General features: G+C 54.8%; 6 protein-coding genes across 6 annotated transcripts; 2 read left to right on the forward strand and 4 right to left on the reverse strand.

The window, feature by feature from the left end:
- Nucleotides 1–1,020: 1,020 nt before the first annotated feature.
- On the forward strand, nt 1,021–3,716 carry N0V96_001666 (uncharacterized protein; the record flags this gene model as incomplete). The annotated part of the gene is made up of 2 exons (XM_053194246.2): nt 1,021–2,418; nt 2,472–3,716. 2 exons carry the CDS (start codon nt 1,021–1,023, stop codon nt 3,714–3,716), a joined length of 2,643 nt encoding a protein of 880 aa, XP_053048443.1.
- Nucleotides 3,717–4,050: 334 nt separating this feature from the next.
- Nucleotides 4,051–5,502, reverse strand: N0V96_001667 (uncharacterized protein; the record flags this gene model as incomplete). The annotated part of the gene is made up of 6 exons (XM_053194247.1): nt 4,051–4,479; nt 4,585–4,710; nt 4,806–4,957; nt 5,240–5,280; nt 5,342–5,384; nt 5,439–5,502. 6 exons carry the CDS (start codon nt 5,500–5,502, stop codon nt 4,051–4,053), a joined length of 855 nt encoding a protein of 284 aa, XP_053048444.1.
- Nucleotides 5,503–6,083: 581 nt separating this feature from the next.
- Nucleotides 6,084–8,160, reverse strand: N0V96_001668 (uncharacterized protein; the record flags this gene model as incomplete). The annotated part of the gene is made up of 2 exons (XM_053194248.2): nt 6,084–7,589; nt 7,807–8,160. 2 exons carry the CDS (start codon nt 8,158–8,160, stop codon nt 6,084–6,086), a joined length of 1,860 nt encoding a protein of 619 aa, XP_053048445.2.
- A 1,948-nt stretch (nt 8,161–10,108) lies between these two features.
- On the forward strand, nt 10,109–10,954 carry N0V96_001669 (uncharacterized protein; the record flags this gene model as incomplete). Its single annotated transcript, XM_053194249.1, has 1 exon — nt 10,109–10,954. The coding sequence occupies one exon, from the start codon at nt 10,109–10,111 to the stop codon at nt 10,952–10,954; it is 846 nt and encodes a 281-aa protein (XP_053048446.1).
- Nucleotides 10,955–11,359: 405 nt separating this feature from the next.
- Nucleotides 11,360–13,033, reverse strand: N0V96_001670 (uncharacterized protein; the record flags this gene model as incomplete). Its single annotated transcript, XM_053194250.2, has 2 exons — nt 11,360–12,559; nt 12,620–13,033. 2 exons carry the CDS (start codon nt 13,031–13,033, stop codon nt 11,360–11,362), a joined length of 1,614 nt encoding a protein of 537 aa, XP_053048447.1.
- Nucleotides 13,034–13,891: 858 nt separating this feature from the next.
- N0V96_001671 (uncharacterized protein) lies at nt 13,892–15,040 on the reverse strand (the record flags this gene model as incomplete). Its single annotated transcript, XM_065756290.1, has 1 exon — nt 13,892–15,040. The coding sequence occupies one exon, from the start codon at nt 15,038–15,040 to the stop codon at nt 13,892–13,894; it is 1,149 nt and encodes a 382-aa protein (XP_065615530.1).
- Between the last annotated feature and the right edge of the window lie 1,457 nt (nt 15,041–16,497).

Below are 16,497 nucleotides of genomic sequence, written 5' to 3' on the forward strand. Positions count from 1 at the left end.
CCCGTTTTCTGCTTGATCTGGCTGTCTGCTCTGGCTCTCCACTGTCCAGGAATTCAGAGTACGTACTCAAGGTACTCTGCCAGAGACGAGCACATTGACCCAGAACCAGAAAGAGAAAAAGAAAAAAAACTAGATGCACCAGAAGGGGGGTGCCCCGGCTTAGCAGAGAAAGGAAGAAAAAAAACCGTTCAGGGGTCCCGCCAAGATGCACGCTCCAAGACAGCCGTCCCTCCCACTAACGCGTCTAGCGGCGGCGGCCCCCTTTCGTCCTGTCTTTGCGGCTTTCCGCTTGCCCTGCCACTAGGTGCCTTGCTTGGTGCTTGCCGTGTCGCCTTGCACTTTGATGATCGTCGACCTACTAACCGCACCTTACCATCCCACGTCTCCATCCTGTTTCCCTAACTAGAACAGAACCTTGCCGTCATTCTCTCTGCCATTTTTGGCTCGTCTTTCGCTTAAACCCTGAGCTTCTTCCCCTCCTCGCCTTCTTTTTCATCTAGACTCCCGCTCGTTTCGACCTCTAGATTTCCTCTCGTTCGCTCTCTCTCTTCTCTTCCTCCCCCGCCCTCTTCCCTACCAGTCCTATCCCGTCCTACCCTCCTCCTCTAAAGATACCCTTTTCCTTGTAATCACCTTCGCTTTTGGGAATTGGGTTGTCGTCGCATACGAGGATAACACAGAACATACACGCGCGCTCACCTCTTGTAGAACCAGACTCAGTCGTTACTCTTGGTTCTCAACCTGTTTTCTTATTTTCCTCTCGAGCCTCACACGACACCTCGATTGGTTTCCTACAAGAGCTGGATTCGACATCCGCTCCGTCTGCGCATTAATAGACTGCAACTATACAGCAAGTGGTCTGTACAACAATCACCAATTACCGTTTTACACCAACATTCCTCCTCCTCCCTCGACTAGATACGACACACCCAAGAGCTCCCTCGCAATTTCGGCATGCCGGGACCTCTCTCACCGCGGCACTCGGGATTTCTGCCTATAAACAACACACAGTCGAACGACATGCCTGACGGCGATATTCCCCTGACCCAGGTCAGGAGCGCCGCCTCTACTGGCGCAAGGAAGCCCACGATGAACGCTTCCAACGAGGACTCTGGATCTTCTGGCACAAACGAGAAGCATGGCCTTTTCCACCGCCCCAATGCCAAGGGCGGACGCCGCAAGAAGAAGGCAGAGCTCGGCCGCCATGGAACTGCTGGCTCGGACGAGGTCAAGATGAACGCCATGGGTCGTTTCTACACCAAGATCACCAGCGCGTCTGTCGTCACTCGCTACCTGGTTTACATCATTCCTATCGGCCTTCTTCTCGCGATACCTCTCATCGTTCTCCCCATTACGGGCCACAAAGACGATGTCAAAATTGGCAACAACAGCGAGAAATCGCTATTTTTCCTCTTCTTGTGGATTGAGATCGCCTGGCTGACCCTCTGGGCCGGCAAGGTTGTCGCCTGGCTCATGCCTCACGCCTTCATGTTCTTCTGCGGAGTTGTCAGTTCCGGTACGCGCAAGTACGCTACTGTCCTCCAAAACTTGCAGATTGCCCTTTCACTCTTCTTCTGGGCTCTGGCATCATGGCAGTCATTCCAGGCTCTCTTCAAGTCTGACAATCAATCTTCCTGGGTCACCACCATGACTCGTCTTCTTGGTGCCACATTTGTGTCTTCAGCTGTATATCTTGGCGAGAAGGCCATTGTTCAGCTCATCGGTATCTCTTACCACCAGAGATCCTTCGCCCTTCGCATCAAGGAGTCCAAGCGCGAGGTTCGCTTGCTCGGTCTCCTTTACGACGCTTCTCGCACCCTTTTCCCTATGTACTGTCCCGAGTTCGAGGACGAGGACTATGTCATCAACGATAGTCTCGATTTGATCTTAGCCAAGGCTGCGAAGGGTGGCAAGGGCGGTAATGGTAGCGCTACGCCCCTCCGCCTTGTCGGCGACATTGGCCGTGTAGGAGACAAAATCACCGGTGTTTTCGGTAACATTGCCTCGGAAATCACTGGAAAGCAGGTCTTCAACCCCAACTCGGCCCACTCCATTGTTATTGAAGCCCTCGAGAAGCACAAGCCTTCTGAGGCTCTCGCCCGCCGTATCTGGATGTCTTTCGTGGTCGAAGGAAAGGACTCGCTGTACCCCGAAGACTTCCTGGAAGTCCTTGGACCCGCTTACTCTGAGGAGGCCGACGAGGCTTTCGGTATGATCGATAACGACATGAACGGCGACATCAGCTTGGAGGAGATGACACGCAAGGTTGTCGAGATTGGCAAGGAACGCAAGGCTATTACCGAGGGAATGAAGGACATTGGTCAGGCACTCCGCGTGTTTGATAAGGTTCTCATGTTCGTTGTTGTCTTGATCGTCGTCTTCATCTTCCTCGCGTGGTTCCAGTCCAGCTTCTTGACCGTAAGCTCCCCGCTCCCCTTCTACTTCATCCTGAACCCCGCTGACCAATTTAGACCGTCGCCACTGCTGGTACTGCGCTTCTTTCCCTGTCATTCGTCTTCGCCGTCACCACCCAGGAATTCCTTGGTTCCTGCATCTTCCTTTTCGTCAAGCACCCCTACGACGTCGGTGACAGAGTCGACATTGTTGGTTCCGAGAAGCAGCAACTCATCGTGGACAAGATTTCGCTTCTGTACACCGTCTTCACCCGTATCGACAAGATGCAGATCGTCCAGGTTCCTAACATTGCACTCAACAACCTGTGGATCGAGAACGTCTCCCGTAGCAAGGCCATGAAGGAGGTTATCGACTTGAACGTCTCCTACGACACCAGCTTCGAGGACCTCGAGCTCCTCCGTGTTGAGATGGAGAACTTTGTTCGCAACTCCGACAACTCCCGCGACTTCATGCCCGATATCGCCATTGGCGTTGCCGGTGTCGGTGACTTGGACAAGCTTCAGCTTAAGATCGCGATCAAGCACAAGTCCAACTGGCACAACGATGGCGTTCGCGCTACTCGTCGCTCCAAGTTCATGTGTGCCCTGGCCATGGCTTTGAAGAAGATCCCCATTTATGCCCCTGGTGGTGGTAGCGAGGCCCTCGGTGCTCCTGGCAACCCATCTTACTCTGTCGCCGTCACCGACTCCTTCGCTGCGTCAGCCCGTGATAAGGCTGCTAAGGACAAGGAGGCCGCGCGTTTGGTGCCCTCCCCCGCCGCCGAGGGAACTGACGGCAACCCGGACTCTAACACTGAGAAGGCTGCCGCAGCTGAACTCAACCTGCGTGACCCGATGGCCGAAGAGCAATGGGGCTACCGGGTAGGCGATGATGACACTTTGTCTTCCAGGGAAGATCGTCGCCGCTCCAACGACATCGACCGCGTCCGCAGTCAGCTGATGAAGCGCGCCAGCACCAAGGGCGGGGGTGGCCGTCGCAAGCCCGGCGAAGGCATCCCCATGTCCCCCGTCGGTGACGGACCCGGCCTCGGTTTGACCCAGACGACGTCTCGCAACCGCATTTACGACGAGGAGGCAGAGACGGGTATTCAGGGATCCTACAACTCTCCCTACTACGGCGCCCAATCAACCGGGTACTCCGGCGCTTACGGACAGTCTCTGTCTCCCACCATCTCGCCTCCCCACAACACCAACCTCACCCCCCACCCACTTCAGAGCGCCCCATCGGGCCAGCGTCCACGAGGACGCAGTGTATCCAGCACCCAGCAGGAGGCTCAGCAGAGCACTTCCAAGAAGCAGTAAAGGGGGGTATGCCAAGGATAGCACGAAAAAAACAACCAAGTAAAAGACGGAGAAGCAACAAAAAAAAATGGGAGAAAGATTAATACCAGCCGGTCAATTGTCTAACACAAAACCCCGGGCGTTTTCTTTTACGTGGGCATTGAGACTGGCTCCCCATGCCTAATGAATTTCTTAACACAAACTTCACATGGGGGGAACAGATAGATTACGAATAGAGTATGATGACATGTCGTCCGCAAATAAATACTATTCCTCTTGACAATGCTCCTTGGTCTGTTTCTATTTACGTGACATGCTTCTTTGCTGGTCGTCAACACACGCTTAGTGTCCATACTTAGCAAACGTGCTCGACCTCGCCAACGCCCTCCAGCGGACCCAAATCCAACTTGAGCGTCCTCCCAAACAACTCCAACAGAATCTCGAAGCAGACCTTTGTGATAGCCGGATCGTACCGCCCCTTGGACAGCTCGTCGCGGATAAAGGCGTGCTGGGCCCACGCGAACTCGTAAAAGCTCGTCGTGACGCCGGCCTCGCGGAGCTTGGCGCGGATGAGGTCGCGGCCCTCGGCGGGGACGTGGGTGTCTTTGACGCCGAAAATCATGGCCACTTCTGCGTGGGTGAGGTTCGTGGCGAAGAGGTCTAGGGTGTGGGTGCTGTTTTCGGGGGCCGTGGGGGAGGAGTTTGCGGAGGTGTAGGGGCCCAAGGTGCGGGTGTGGATGTCTGTTGCGAAGTAGGCTACGCAGGAGGTGATTCTGGGGTCGAGCTGGTGGTGGTGGTTAGTTGGGGAGGATTGTGAGTGGGTTTTTGGTGATGAGGTTTGGTGAAAAGGTGAGAGTTGGGGGAGGGAAAAGGGGGTGGAGGGACGTACGGAGGCTCTGATGGCGAGGTGGCCGCCAAGACACATTCCCGTGCTGCCAATTTTGCCGGTGCAGGTTGGGAGGGTGAGGAGGTGGTCTACGGTGCGGCGGGAGTCTTCATCGTAGGACTCGAGGGTCTTGATATCAGTGTAGAAGATGGTCAGCAAAAGTACTCCTTTGTGAGGTCTACTCATATGCAGAGATAATGGGCCTAGTGGAGACGATGGCGTACCTTCTCAACCTTCCAGGCGTTGCCCTTGTCGGTGCCGGGGACATCGTAGGCCAGGGCCTCTGGGCCGGTGAAGTCGTGGTAGGACGAGGGCGCGGCGACGATGTAGCCCTGTCCGGCGATCTGGCGGGCGAAGCGGGCGACGGGGCCGGTCACTTTGAGCTTGTTAGTGTATGGTCCACCCCAGAATACATTCTCCATATCATATGAAGTGAGTATGGTTTGCATAGGGGCCCTATAGTATGGCTAGATATGCTGATAATACTTCAAGACATAACGTGAAGTGAAGTCGAAGTACTCGGTCAAGGACCGGTGAGCTCGGTGTATCTACGGTGAGGGTGGGGTGGAGGGGTCGAGCAGCCCAGTGCGGGGGAAAGGGCAGCTTTTTTTGGGTAGACCCCCGCCGCCATGGAGAAGAGAGCTATGATCTGACTGACCTTGGTAGATCTCAGAGAAGAGGCAGACACCGGGGAACTTGCTACAGTACATGTCAATTGGGGATTCCCAATCTGATTTTTGAAATCAGGAAAATATCTTACGCTTGGGGATAGCCCGGAATGGAAGGGTGGAAGAGGAAGATTCCTATTACCATCATTAGCTTTCGAGTATCTTTATTGCAGGTCGGTTGACACGAACTCATGGAACCATCCTTGCCGTCGGCCTTGGTCGGCACGTCTACGTAAGACTCCTTGATAAGCATTTTGAAAGAGTTTATGAGAATGGACGGATAGAGTAAATAGAACGAAGTAGTTGTCGAGTTGACAGTCAATGAGTGAGCTTTGTTGTAGTTGAGTGATTTGCATCTCATTGGCTCATGGCGCTTGACCTCTGATCTGGAGGACCTTAGTAAGCCCCTTCCCTCCTCCTCCTCCACTCTTCCTTCTCAGTCCACCTTGATTTGAACTTGAATAGTAGTGTCTTCAAGTTTTAGGCATTCAATGGATTTTGTAAGCGTGTGATGAGTACTTGACTGATATTCCTCAAGATGACCGTAGCATTGCTTTTCAGTTGGTATTTCTGCCCCCTCCGCCTAAACACCCAGTCCAATCCCTGATATACGCTCTCTCATGACCCTGCGCCAGCACTATGCTTTCGATTATTACGCCGTTCGCATGATATCATCCCCATCACTCCTTGCCTGTCCTTCTGGAGATTTCCCTTGAGTCGTGGATATTCCACGCCATTCTCCTGGCGTTCTCTCTGCGCCGCATGCTTCCCCAGATAATAACCCCCTGACGATAATTCTCTCTGATCCATATGATTACAAGCCACACACTCCCCTCACTTATTCTCAAGATCCTTGGCGTCCTGAAACGTCTCGTTCAGCTTCGCCGTAAGCCCAGCCCGCATAGCCTGGATCTCCTTATCCCTCTTCTCCGAGAGCGCCAACAAATCCCTATACTTCCTCTCCCACTCCGACTCGGCGCCGCCCGTGCCCTTCATGTTGGGTTTCTCCAGCTTCTCCTCTGGTCGCCGCCACCGATTGTACATGACCGTCTGCACCATGTTGTAGTTGCCCCGTATCGTCCCCAGCCGGAACTCCCAGCTGCAGCTGTACGTCGCGCGGTCCTCGTATTCTTCTTCTCGCTTCACCCGCAGCTTGCTCGTCGTCATAAGCGCCCTGCCGCCCGCCAGCGCCGCGAGGTTGATAAGAAAGGCGTCCTGGTTCGGCGCCGTCTGCCACATCCTCTCCACCGTTGTGTGCACGAGCGCGTAGGCCTCGGCGATGCTGCAGTTCTCGATGGGGTTGTTGTCCGCGTCGACCCAGTCGCCATTGGCCGTCTCGTGCGCGAAATAGCCCAGGACGGCGTCGATGTTGGTCCGGTCCTTCATGTTCTCGAACATGCCGATGGGGATGTCGTTGGGTTGCGGCGGTATGCCGCTGCCTTTGGCGGCGGGCGGCGGGTCGACCGGCAGGACGGTCTGCGCTTTCAGGTCTACTGGTGGTATGGCGCCGGGGGGAAGACCCGCGTTGTGGCCGGGCGGGAATTCCAATGGAGGTGCTGCGGCTGTCGAGTTTATTATGTCGGGCACTTCGCCCGGGGGTTCTCCGTTGACGATCACGATCGGCGGAGGCGGCGGCGTCGCGAGGCGAACGGATCCTCCTTGACGTTCCGGAACTTGTAGTGAAATACTCGGCTTGGCCGGCCGCGGTATATGCGGCGGTTGTGGTAAATCTGGGACCGCAGCTGGTGGTGCTGGTGCGGTCTGAGGTATTGGCGCCGGGGGTGTAATCGGGCCCGGCTCGATCTTGGTATCGGGACTTGGCCTTTTGTACGCAGGTCCTTCGGCGGGAAAAGCCACAAATGGCCCATCAACGTTCGTTTTGTTCATAGGCGGTCTCCCCCGAGTCTTACCGCTGCCTCCCGGTCCGCCACTCCTCCACGCAGAGGACACGACTTTGGCACCGTGCCGCCGGTGAGATGCCTTCGGTCGTGAGGGAGTAATAGCCGATCTCGGTTCCGCATCACCCCAGAACCCGCCGTTGCGCGTTGACGGCGTGAGCGCAGACATCGGGCCCTGTGGGTATGCCGTGAGCGGCGTCTGCGCTGTGTCAGGGGCCGGAGGCCAGCCCGTCACCGATGCCGTGTTTGCGCTCAACTTCAAAGGATCAGAGCAGCCGAAGGTAGCCCGTCCATCGGGATGAGCGGACCACGGACCCAAAGTCTCTGGTCGGGCGGCGGTGTAGCCCGTCCCCGTCGGCGGCGAGTCCAACCTCGCTCGTTGTGAAGGGGACTTTGCGAAATCGTCGTCCTCTGGGCGTTTTCTCCCCCGCCTGGGCCGAATCTGTGGTAAGAGAGCTCGGAGAGCCATGTCGTCCTCTGCCAGTACACCATCCCTTCCTGCTTCACACACTGGCGTTGGGTCATTCGGGATCTCTGTCCAGTAAGGGTGAGGGTGGTCCATCAAATACTCAAAGAAAGCATCCACATGCATAGAATGCATCCAGCGCTATGAGAGTCAGCCAATTGCGCGATGAATTGGGCCACGCATAGGAACATACTTTGAGCCGGACAGCATACTGCTGAATCTTTTGAGAACTCTGACCCTTATCCTGATCAGGAGGTTCGACGCCCAACTTGAGCGCCAACTCGGCCCACGTCTTGATCTCCTTAGTCTCCAACTGCTTAATGAGCTCGAAAAGGGTGAAAGTGCTGAAGCTCTTGCCGCCGCTCTTGGGCGGGACCCGGAAAGCTTCCCGCAGCGCCGCCGTGTCCGTGTCGGGCGGGACGGCCGGGTTGCAGGACATAACGAAGTGGGTGTAGGCATCCTCAATGGTGTCCGCGGTCACGTTCCTGTCCGGGAGGGTGAACCTGCTGCTCGAGATTGATGAAGTCGACGACCGTGGGGCAGCCATGTGCTGATGCCTCATTGAGGGCGACGGGGATTGCCCATGCATGCCGTTGGGCACCGCCGACGGCGGCGGCGGTGGCAGCGGCGGCGGGAGCGACTGCGGTTGGTGCTGCTGGTGCTGCTGCATCGTCGGCTGCGGGGATATCATCGCGCATGAGTCGGTGTTGAGTAATCCGGGATATTGGACATCATCACCGCCGAGGTGAAAGTTGGACCGCGCATTGACAGCACGCGCGATATGGGTTGATAGCGTTAAAGCCTAACGACGACGCGACGAGGTGTATGAGTATGGTGGACGCAGCATCACCACCCAGCCAGCTCAACGAGGGGGGCAGAGAGAGTACCAGATGCGTCTTTCTGTCTGTTCTTGAGACAAGGGCAGGTAATAGAGGCTGAATGACCCGGGAGAAGATGGGGTGGGTAAAACCGATGCAATCCGTCCCGTAACTCACAGTCTCATCTACTTAGGTGACGGACAACAGATCCAAACGGCTCTTTTCAAGATGAGAGGAGAGCTTGGGTCAATCTAAACATTGAATCGAATCGAGCTGGTAAAGTCGGGGCTAATTTAGGGCCCTAGCGAGAGAGCGATGGACGGGCAAAAGAGAGAGAGGGACGTGCTAAAATTAGCCTTTGTCACCACCATAGCATTGAGCAGTCCTACTGCCTGTCAAAAGGGGCCACCACCACTGGGGGCCAGAGACTAGTGTAGAGGTCGACGCAGTAGAGTAAGGTGGGTAGGAGTAGGAGAGGAGGCCCTGGGTGGTAGAAGCGAGGTCTTGCTGCAGCCAGGGTCGCTGCAACCAGGTGCGCCATTGCGCTTAGGGCCATCCGGATGCTGGGAAGGAATCCCCCGAGAGGGATCGAGCTGAAGATGGAGCTTGGTGGTGGTAACTGAGGTGCTGTGGCAAGTGCACGGAGTACCTAAGGTATGGTTAGGGGGAACGGCAATTGCGGCCGTGTTGAAACTGTCTCAAACACGGCGAGCTGGACACTGTGCAATGTCATCATTGACCAGCTTCCCCAGATCGCCTCCCGCTTAGTCACTGGCCCCCAAGCAGTAAAACTGCAGGAAATGCCTTTTACACTTTCTGCCGGCTGCTCTCGGCATTCCGATCTGATCTTGCCGTTTGAAAGCTATGTAAGGCTGTCAAAGACCGAACTTTAATACCCTTTAATGAACTACTCAGAACAATTTCTGTACGGAACGCAGTACAGGCACAGTCACCTAGACCAATTGCATAGTCCAGCTCTGGTCTTTTCATTGAGATCATGTGTGTTGATGTGCGTCTCTTGATCAACGGTTCAATGGCTAAAGACAAGAAAGAAGGGTGGCTGCTCAGGCAGACTATCACATTCGCAAAAGGAATATATCCTTCACACCCTCAATTGCCTTTGTCTACGCAGTAGGTACGGTATCCCACCTCAGTAGGCCCGTCGATCACATTCAATCAAACGAGGCGTTATTCCAAGCCCTTTTTGACTTACGCCCTTGACTAATGCCCCCAATGCCTTGTCCCCCTCTACAAACCCCGGGAATCGGGACCAAGACCCCAAGAACCCAAAACCTCCAGAGATGCCACGCATGGTCTCCAACCTGACTAATCCCATTGACCCAATCGCCTCCGCACCGAGGCTCTTCAGACCAATCGACTCCAAATGACGTGATTGCTCTCTCACAAGCATAGGCCCATTTTCGGTGGTTTGAATGCCTTCATTTATCATCATGCTTTGAAATACAGCATCCAAGTGTTGTAGTATATAATAAGAAGAAAAGCTCACGATTAGGAGGAGGAAATATTTCAAGATTGTATCACTGATCCCACTAACACCATCTCCTCACCATCCTCGTCAACGTCTCGGAGTGAATTGCAAAGACCAAACTCATTTACACCTTCAGCATAAAAGCTCTAGATATCACTGTGCATCACACACTCAACCCTCATCTTCCAATGGCCATCGACAGAGTCCCCCGCGGCCAAGTCCGCGCAACCCTAAACTTCTTCGCCGCTCCCGCCGACAACGCACCCCCCTACAACCTCATCAACCCAGACGGCCCTCCCTCCAGAAACTACGGCGACGCTCCCACAGAAACCCTCCTCAATGACATCCGCGGCCGCGAAGCAGACTTCTCCCTAGACCGCGACGCCTTCGCGGTGATCCGCAACCTCCCGCCCTCCGCAGAAAAAGACTTTACAGATGACCAATCCGTCAAACAAAACTACTACCCAGAACTCGAGAAGCTCCTCCTGGAACACGTGCCCGGGAGCTCCCGCGTCCTCTTCTTCGACCACACCATCCGCCGCGCCGACCCCAAAGCCCCGCGGAACCCAGTCACCCGCGTGCACATCGACCAGACCCCGTCCTCCGTCATTCAGCGCGTGAAGAAGCACTTACCTCAGGACGAGGCAGACAAGCTCCTTGCGGGCCGGTACCGCATCATCAACGTCTGGCGCCCGCTCAACAAGACGCCCGTCGAGTCGTTCCCGCTGGGCTTCGCGTCGTCCGCGACGCTGGCCGATGAGGATATCGTCCCCATCGAGCACCGGTATACCACGGGCTACACCGGCCAGACGGCGGGTATCAAGTTCAGCCCGGAGCAGAAATGGTACTACCTGAGCGGTATGACGGGAGACGAGCGGCTGCTGCTCGAGTGCTTCGACAGCGAGGGTCTCCGGGACGGCACCGGTGTTGAGGGAGGTCGCGTGGCTCACACTGCCTTCGAAGATCCGAGGACGAGGGCTGATGCTGTGGGCCGCGAGAGCATCGAAGTTCGGGCGTTGGTGTTTGGTCCTTAAGAGGCACGCTAATCTGGAGCTGACATGAGTTGTACTTAATGAGTCAATGATAATATGAATATTTTCAACTATGAGCATCAGGGTACCAATGCCGTGCCGCACCCTATAAATCTGGACAAGACTGTTATCTGTCCGTTGTAGCACCACCCCTCTGTCACATCATATATGCCAACCTTTGCTGTGGATTCGATGTATTGTCCACTAGATGCACCCCTCCATCGTGAAAAGGAAAAGAAAGAAAAGAGATATAAGCTTGCTCGATGCTGTGGAGTTTGACCGCAGTCAACGGGGTTGATGATTGCCCCCAAAAGTCGTTCGAATACACTCCTACCAAATATCCTTTGCCTGGATCAAAACCATTTTGTTTCCCAAACGCCGAAACACCATTCAACTGCTCGTACGTCATCATTGGTTCTGGTTCTTGCGACCCTTGCCCCGCGCACTTCCCTGTCGGCTCATCGCTGCGCCGCCGGTTGCGCTGCTGGTACGGCTCATGGGGACGGCCGCAATGGCCGCGAGGGACGACGGAGGAGCCTCATCTCTAATGCTGCTCTCGATCGGCATCAAATCCTCGCGGAGTTTTGTCGGATCCGGTCGAGGGCCTGGCTTGAATCCCGTGTACGGAGTCATGGTGTAAGGCGTAATGGATGCCTCCAAGATCCTCCTGCTGCCATTGGGATGGTCGATCGAGTCACCGGGCTTGTGGTTGTAGTCGTACTTCTTGAACATGTCCATGACCATTATGTCGGAATTGATCTCATCGTGCGACAGCGGTTGCGGCAGGTTGCCGTCAGTATTACCTCTGACCGGCTTGAAGTAGTTGGTCACAGAAACCGACGGCAGTTTGGCAGGTTCGTGTGGCTGCATGATTTCGAGATACTTGGGCAATTCCAAGCCATTGGCCCCCTCGACGGCGTCGATCAGGTTCTGGTTGATGCCAGCCCTCGTGCTTCTAGTGGCGTGGGAGCTAGTGCGCTCCATTGTCGGTGCAGATAGTGCCTCGCTATCGTGTTCACCGTTTTCATCGCCATTGCCGGAGTCGCTGCCCGGAGATGAGCCGCCGTTCGCATAGGGCTTGTGTCTGAGGATGTGCTTGTGGGAAGCGACAGCTGCAGCATTGTAGGCCATGCTGAGCTCTTTCTCAGTAAAAAGCTTATCAATGCTGTAGGCTGGGCCATTTTGTTTCGCGGCGACTCGAAGCTTCTCGTTCTGCCAGAGAGGTGTTGTGTTGTTGGGGTCGAGCGCTCGTCGGGAGGGAACGGGGGAGCCGTCGTCTTCGCCCGGGTGCCTCTTGCGCTTCTTGCTGTCCGCATAGCTGGCAAGCTCTTCGGCGTCCTTGCGTAATCTTGTCGCGCGTTTTCCGTGAGTGCCACCGGGGCTCGCCGGGTTGGTGATGCTGAACTGGTTGGGGTGGAGCAGCAGCGCCGATGAATCTGAGATCTCCAAGGCTTCCTTCTCCTTGTTCAGGCGGTACTTCCTCGACAGCAGGGTATTAACAAGCCTATCGCGGAGTGTTGAAGAAAGGGCTTGGTGCTCGCGCTTGGCAGTTTCGACTTTGTATAGGTATTCGTTCTTGTACTGGTGGAGGCGACGCTCATGCTCGTGCTGTTATTGCATTTGTTAGCTTCGCCAACGTCAGGATGGGGAAAAGTCGGCCACACTTACCATGTGCTGAAGCAAATGAAAGTCTCTGTATTCAACAAGATCCTCAATACCCTGGACAAAATCCTCAAAGTTGGGGCCCGCCATCTGAAGTAGCGTGCGGTTGCTGTCGGAAAGCGCCTCTTGCCCTTGCGTCTCTTCATGTTCCTGTCGCAGACTGGCAATGATGTTCAGGACATCATCGGCGTACGGGTCGATGCGCTGGACGAGGTTGGTGTCAACCTGGACCTTTTGAAGCTGATCGCGGTAGCCAAGGTCACGATCCCGACTGAACTTCTCTTGCAGGTTGGCGATCTTGTCGACAAGTGCCTGGCGCTTGCGGTCGCGCTTCGATTGGGGCGCCGGAGAGGCTCGGCCGGCCTTTGGTTGAGCGGAAGCGCCCCCCAAATTGGGGATGGCTGCTTCGTTGGCTGCCATTGTAGTGATGATGTATATCTTCGTATATTGACCGTTTGGAGGTGTAATCAATTCGTTGGTTCGAGGGGAGGAGCGTTGTTCTACTTGAGGAGAATGGTATGGTCTGAATGTGTGTAGGGCGACCGTCGCAAACCGGAGCTCAAGCAAGAAGACGTTCGCTAGAAGGGGAGTTTGAAGGAAAAGGATTCGGGAGTCGATTCGACAGAGAAGGTGCCTCTAATTCACGACTCTCGAGTATGGGAGTTATCATTCAGCCGCCCATTCGAAGTGGTAGCTCTTGCTTGGGTGTTTGTGTGGGAGAACGTAGAATCGGGGAAAGGTGAGGGCACTGCGGAACGAGATGGCCCTGTGCAGTGTGTGCTTGCCTTGTCAGCCTTTCCACTAAGTGACCGCATGCGCCTCCAAGTTCTGTACCTGACCGCTGGAGGGGTGAATTTTTCTTATTGGACGGGGGTTGCCCGATGGCTTCCGCATGGGCCAGGGCACTTAGTGTGCGGAAGGGATGAAAAAACAAGCAGAGGTGGCCTACCAGCTGCAATTCAGCGCATGCCGATTTTAGGCCGAACCCCCTAAGATTTCCAGCCCGCAAGGTACAACCTCCATCCGGAAGACTTTATGAGACGAACACTCTTAGATATAAGGTATCCTCAGGGAATGGTTTGCATTCAACAGATGTAAGATAAATCGAGATAGGATTCCACAAAAGATTCAATCTCTCATTATTGTCTTGTGTTCCACCATCTTCATCTCAATGAGGTTATAGATTTTAAGCTTTCACTGCCAACTAGCAGCTCAGGATCCATTGCTTCGCTGCTTGCAAAGCTCCATGAGATGCCCAGCCTCATCAATCATGATTTTTCATAACCCGTTTCTAAGCTTCTGGAGCTGGCTCATCAAGCCGTAACCCCCAAGATATGTCTTGGTCTCCGCGGCATCGGCATGAACACTTCCCTTCCTCGCCCGCCCCTCGTTCCCATCCCTCCTGCTCGCTTGATCAACCTCCCTTATGAGGTCCCGATGCCGATCCTCCACCATCTTTGCCAGGCTCTCGATGAACTTTGTCCGGCCCTTCTCTTCCGCCGTGCCCTTCCAGACCTTGTTAAGCTCCTTGAGCTCCTCGATCCGCTGCGCTGCCTTCTCTATGCCCTTGACGGGATCCTCCGACTTGGTCAGCAGCTGCGAGATCTCGTCCCGCAGACCCTGCAGCACCTGCTGGCCCTTTTCCTCCGTACTGTGCTGCTCCGCTCCCGGGTCGGGCGCCGAGACCGAGAGGAAGGACGAGCTGACCGAGAGCTCCGACGGCGGGAAGACGAATTCCATGGCGTCGCCAAAGGTCTTGATGACTGTGTCGAGGCGGGAGCGGACCACCGTCAGCGTCCGCAGCTGGTTGATGTAGGGTGGTTCCGAGGTTTCCGCTTTGCCCTCGGTGGCCGCAGCTTCGTCATCGCCGGTCTTGCTGGCGCCCACGGATTCTCTCCTCTCTTGCCCGTCTGCGGCCTTGGGTACCGCTTCCTTGGCCTCCTGATCCACGCCACTCGGCGCGAACTTCTTAATGTCATCCTGCAGCGTCTCATTCATCGTCTCAGCGAGACTCAGAGTCTCACCTCGGAGAAGCTCAACTTCGTAGGCGAGTCGGCTGCCGCTCCGGAGGATGTCGTCCGTTAACTGGGTCAACGTGCCGGAAAGCCTCGTCGTGTGGATGTTGAGCTGGGACAGCAGCGTTTGCGCCTCATTGGACAAGTCGGCCAGCGGGACGGCCTGACCGTTGCCATTGCTTCGTGATGAGTGGTAGCCGCCGTGTTGAAGCGGTGGCAGAGTAGCATTCAAATATGCTGCTGGGTCAAAAGAAGGATCCAGGAAGCTCTGCAGAAAGTCGTCTGCTACATGGCTTGATTTGGGCTGGATTGTTGCTTCCGACTGTTCGCGAGTGTGGATAGGTAGGGTTTTGGAGCCGCCAGCATTGCTGCTCTGTCGGCGATGTAACGCCGATTTAGAGTCCCACGACATGTTTCTAGTGGATGTTCGATGTCGGAAATTAAAAAGATGAAATATTGGGCGTGTTGTCCCGAGTTGTTGACTTGCTGAGGACAGGTCTCATCCGAAAGGATAAATCCATGCACTGAGTTTAGTGATGAGAGGTTGGGCGGGTAGCTAGCCCCACTTTCACCCGCTGCCGCTCTCCCTTGCCCAAGAATCGGTGCCTTCAACGTCTGGCTCCGATTTATGTCACGTCTCAAGGAGGAATAACTCATCGAGTAAAGATGGTCATGCCACAAAATTTCGCTTTAGGGTCATATCTTTCTCTTTCGTGTTTCATTCGATTTCATTGCAGAAGTGGACCTTTTGTCCACTATTGGGTATCTTTTGGCCATAAGAGCTCCCGTTTGTACAAACACCGAATCATCGTTACAAATACAACAAACCATATGACTATCAGACATGCTGCGAAGACGCAGCCAAATATCTGCAGTCCGTTGTTCTGCAAGGCTTTGCCAAGCGCGGTCGTGGCTGTAACAAGTGCTGTATTCGGGAAGACAAACGACCACCATGTCATTTGGAAAGGCATCTTGCTCTCTGGCCGCACATACTTCCAAAGTGATCCTACGGAGACGATGAAGAACCACATGCTCAGACCCCAGAGCCACAGCCCGATCAGGACTGACATGACTTTGATGATGGGTACGGCAAGGTCGGTGCCCAGGAAATTGCTGGGCAGAATTTTGTCTGCGGAATTACCGAGTTGAACTGGAAACATTTAGTCGGGCCTCCAACCATATCGAGAGGGGAAATCCTACCTAAGCCTCCGACCGTGAAGGCAAACGGCCCAATAGAAATGAACTGCTTTGGTCAGCGTCACCCTTCAATAGTTTTATAGGGAAGAATTACGCACCACACCAGGGCGTTGAAAATCCCGAGGCAATTTTTGCGTCATCAACCGGTAGATGAAGGCAGCAGAGATCATAAATGCAATCAAGCAGCCCGCGCCTTGCGTAGCGACTGCACATAGCGCAATGGCAGTCCTATTGAGAGTAACGACCTGCTGATTCGTTTGCACAGCGGCTTGGATAAGGTTGCTCGCGAAAGGTGCCGTGAGAAGCAGAGGGTAAGCTGGGAAGACCCAGGTAGGAGTCATAGTATGAATGGGAAATATCCTAATAGGCGTTAGCCAGACCAAAACTACTTGAGTAGGCTAAGAGGGAACTCACAATGTCGACCAAAGAATCAGGTAAATAGTGGCACTGGCAAGCACACTCAAGGCTATGTAGAACCAGAACAGAATTTGCATGATTCTAAGGAGCCACGGCCCTACATGCGGCACACCGAACTGGCATATGTTGATCGATATGATGGCGAAGCTGTAGCCGGTCAGTTGGTGCCTAAGCAGGACCAGTCAGGCTGCTTACGAGACAACAGCAGAAGGAATGAAGAGCGATTCCGTCTGGTCTGTGAATGAATGGGTGAGG

Source organism: Colletotrichum fioriniae (genome assembly GCF_027942845.1).
Source record: "Colletotrichum fioriniae strain IMI 355084 chromosome Unknown scaffold_1, whole genome shotgun sequence".
Lineage (NCBI taxonomy): Eukaryota > Fungi > Ascomycota > Sordariomycetes > Glomerellales > Glomerellaceae > Colletotrichum > Colletotrichum fioriniae.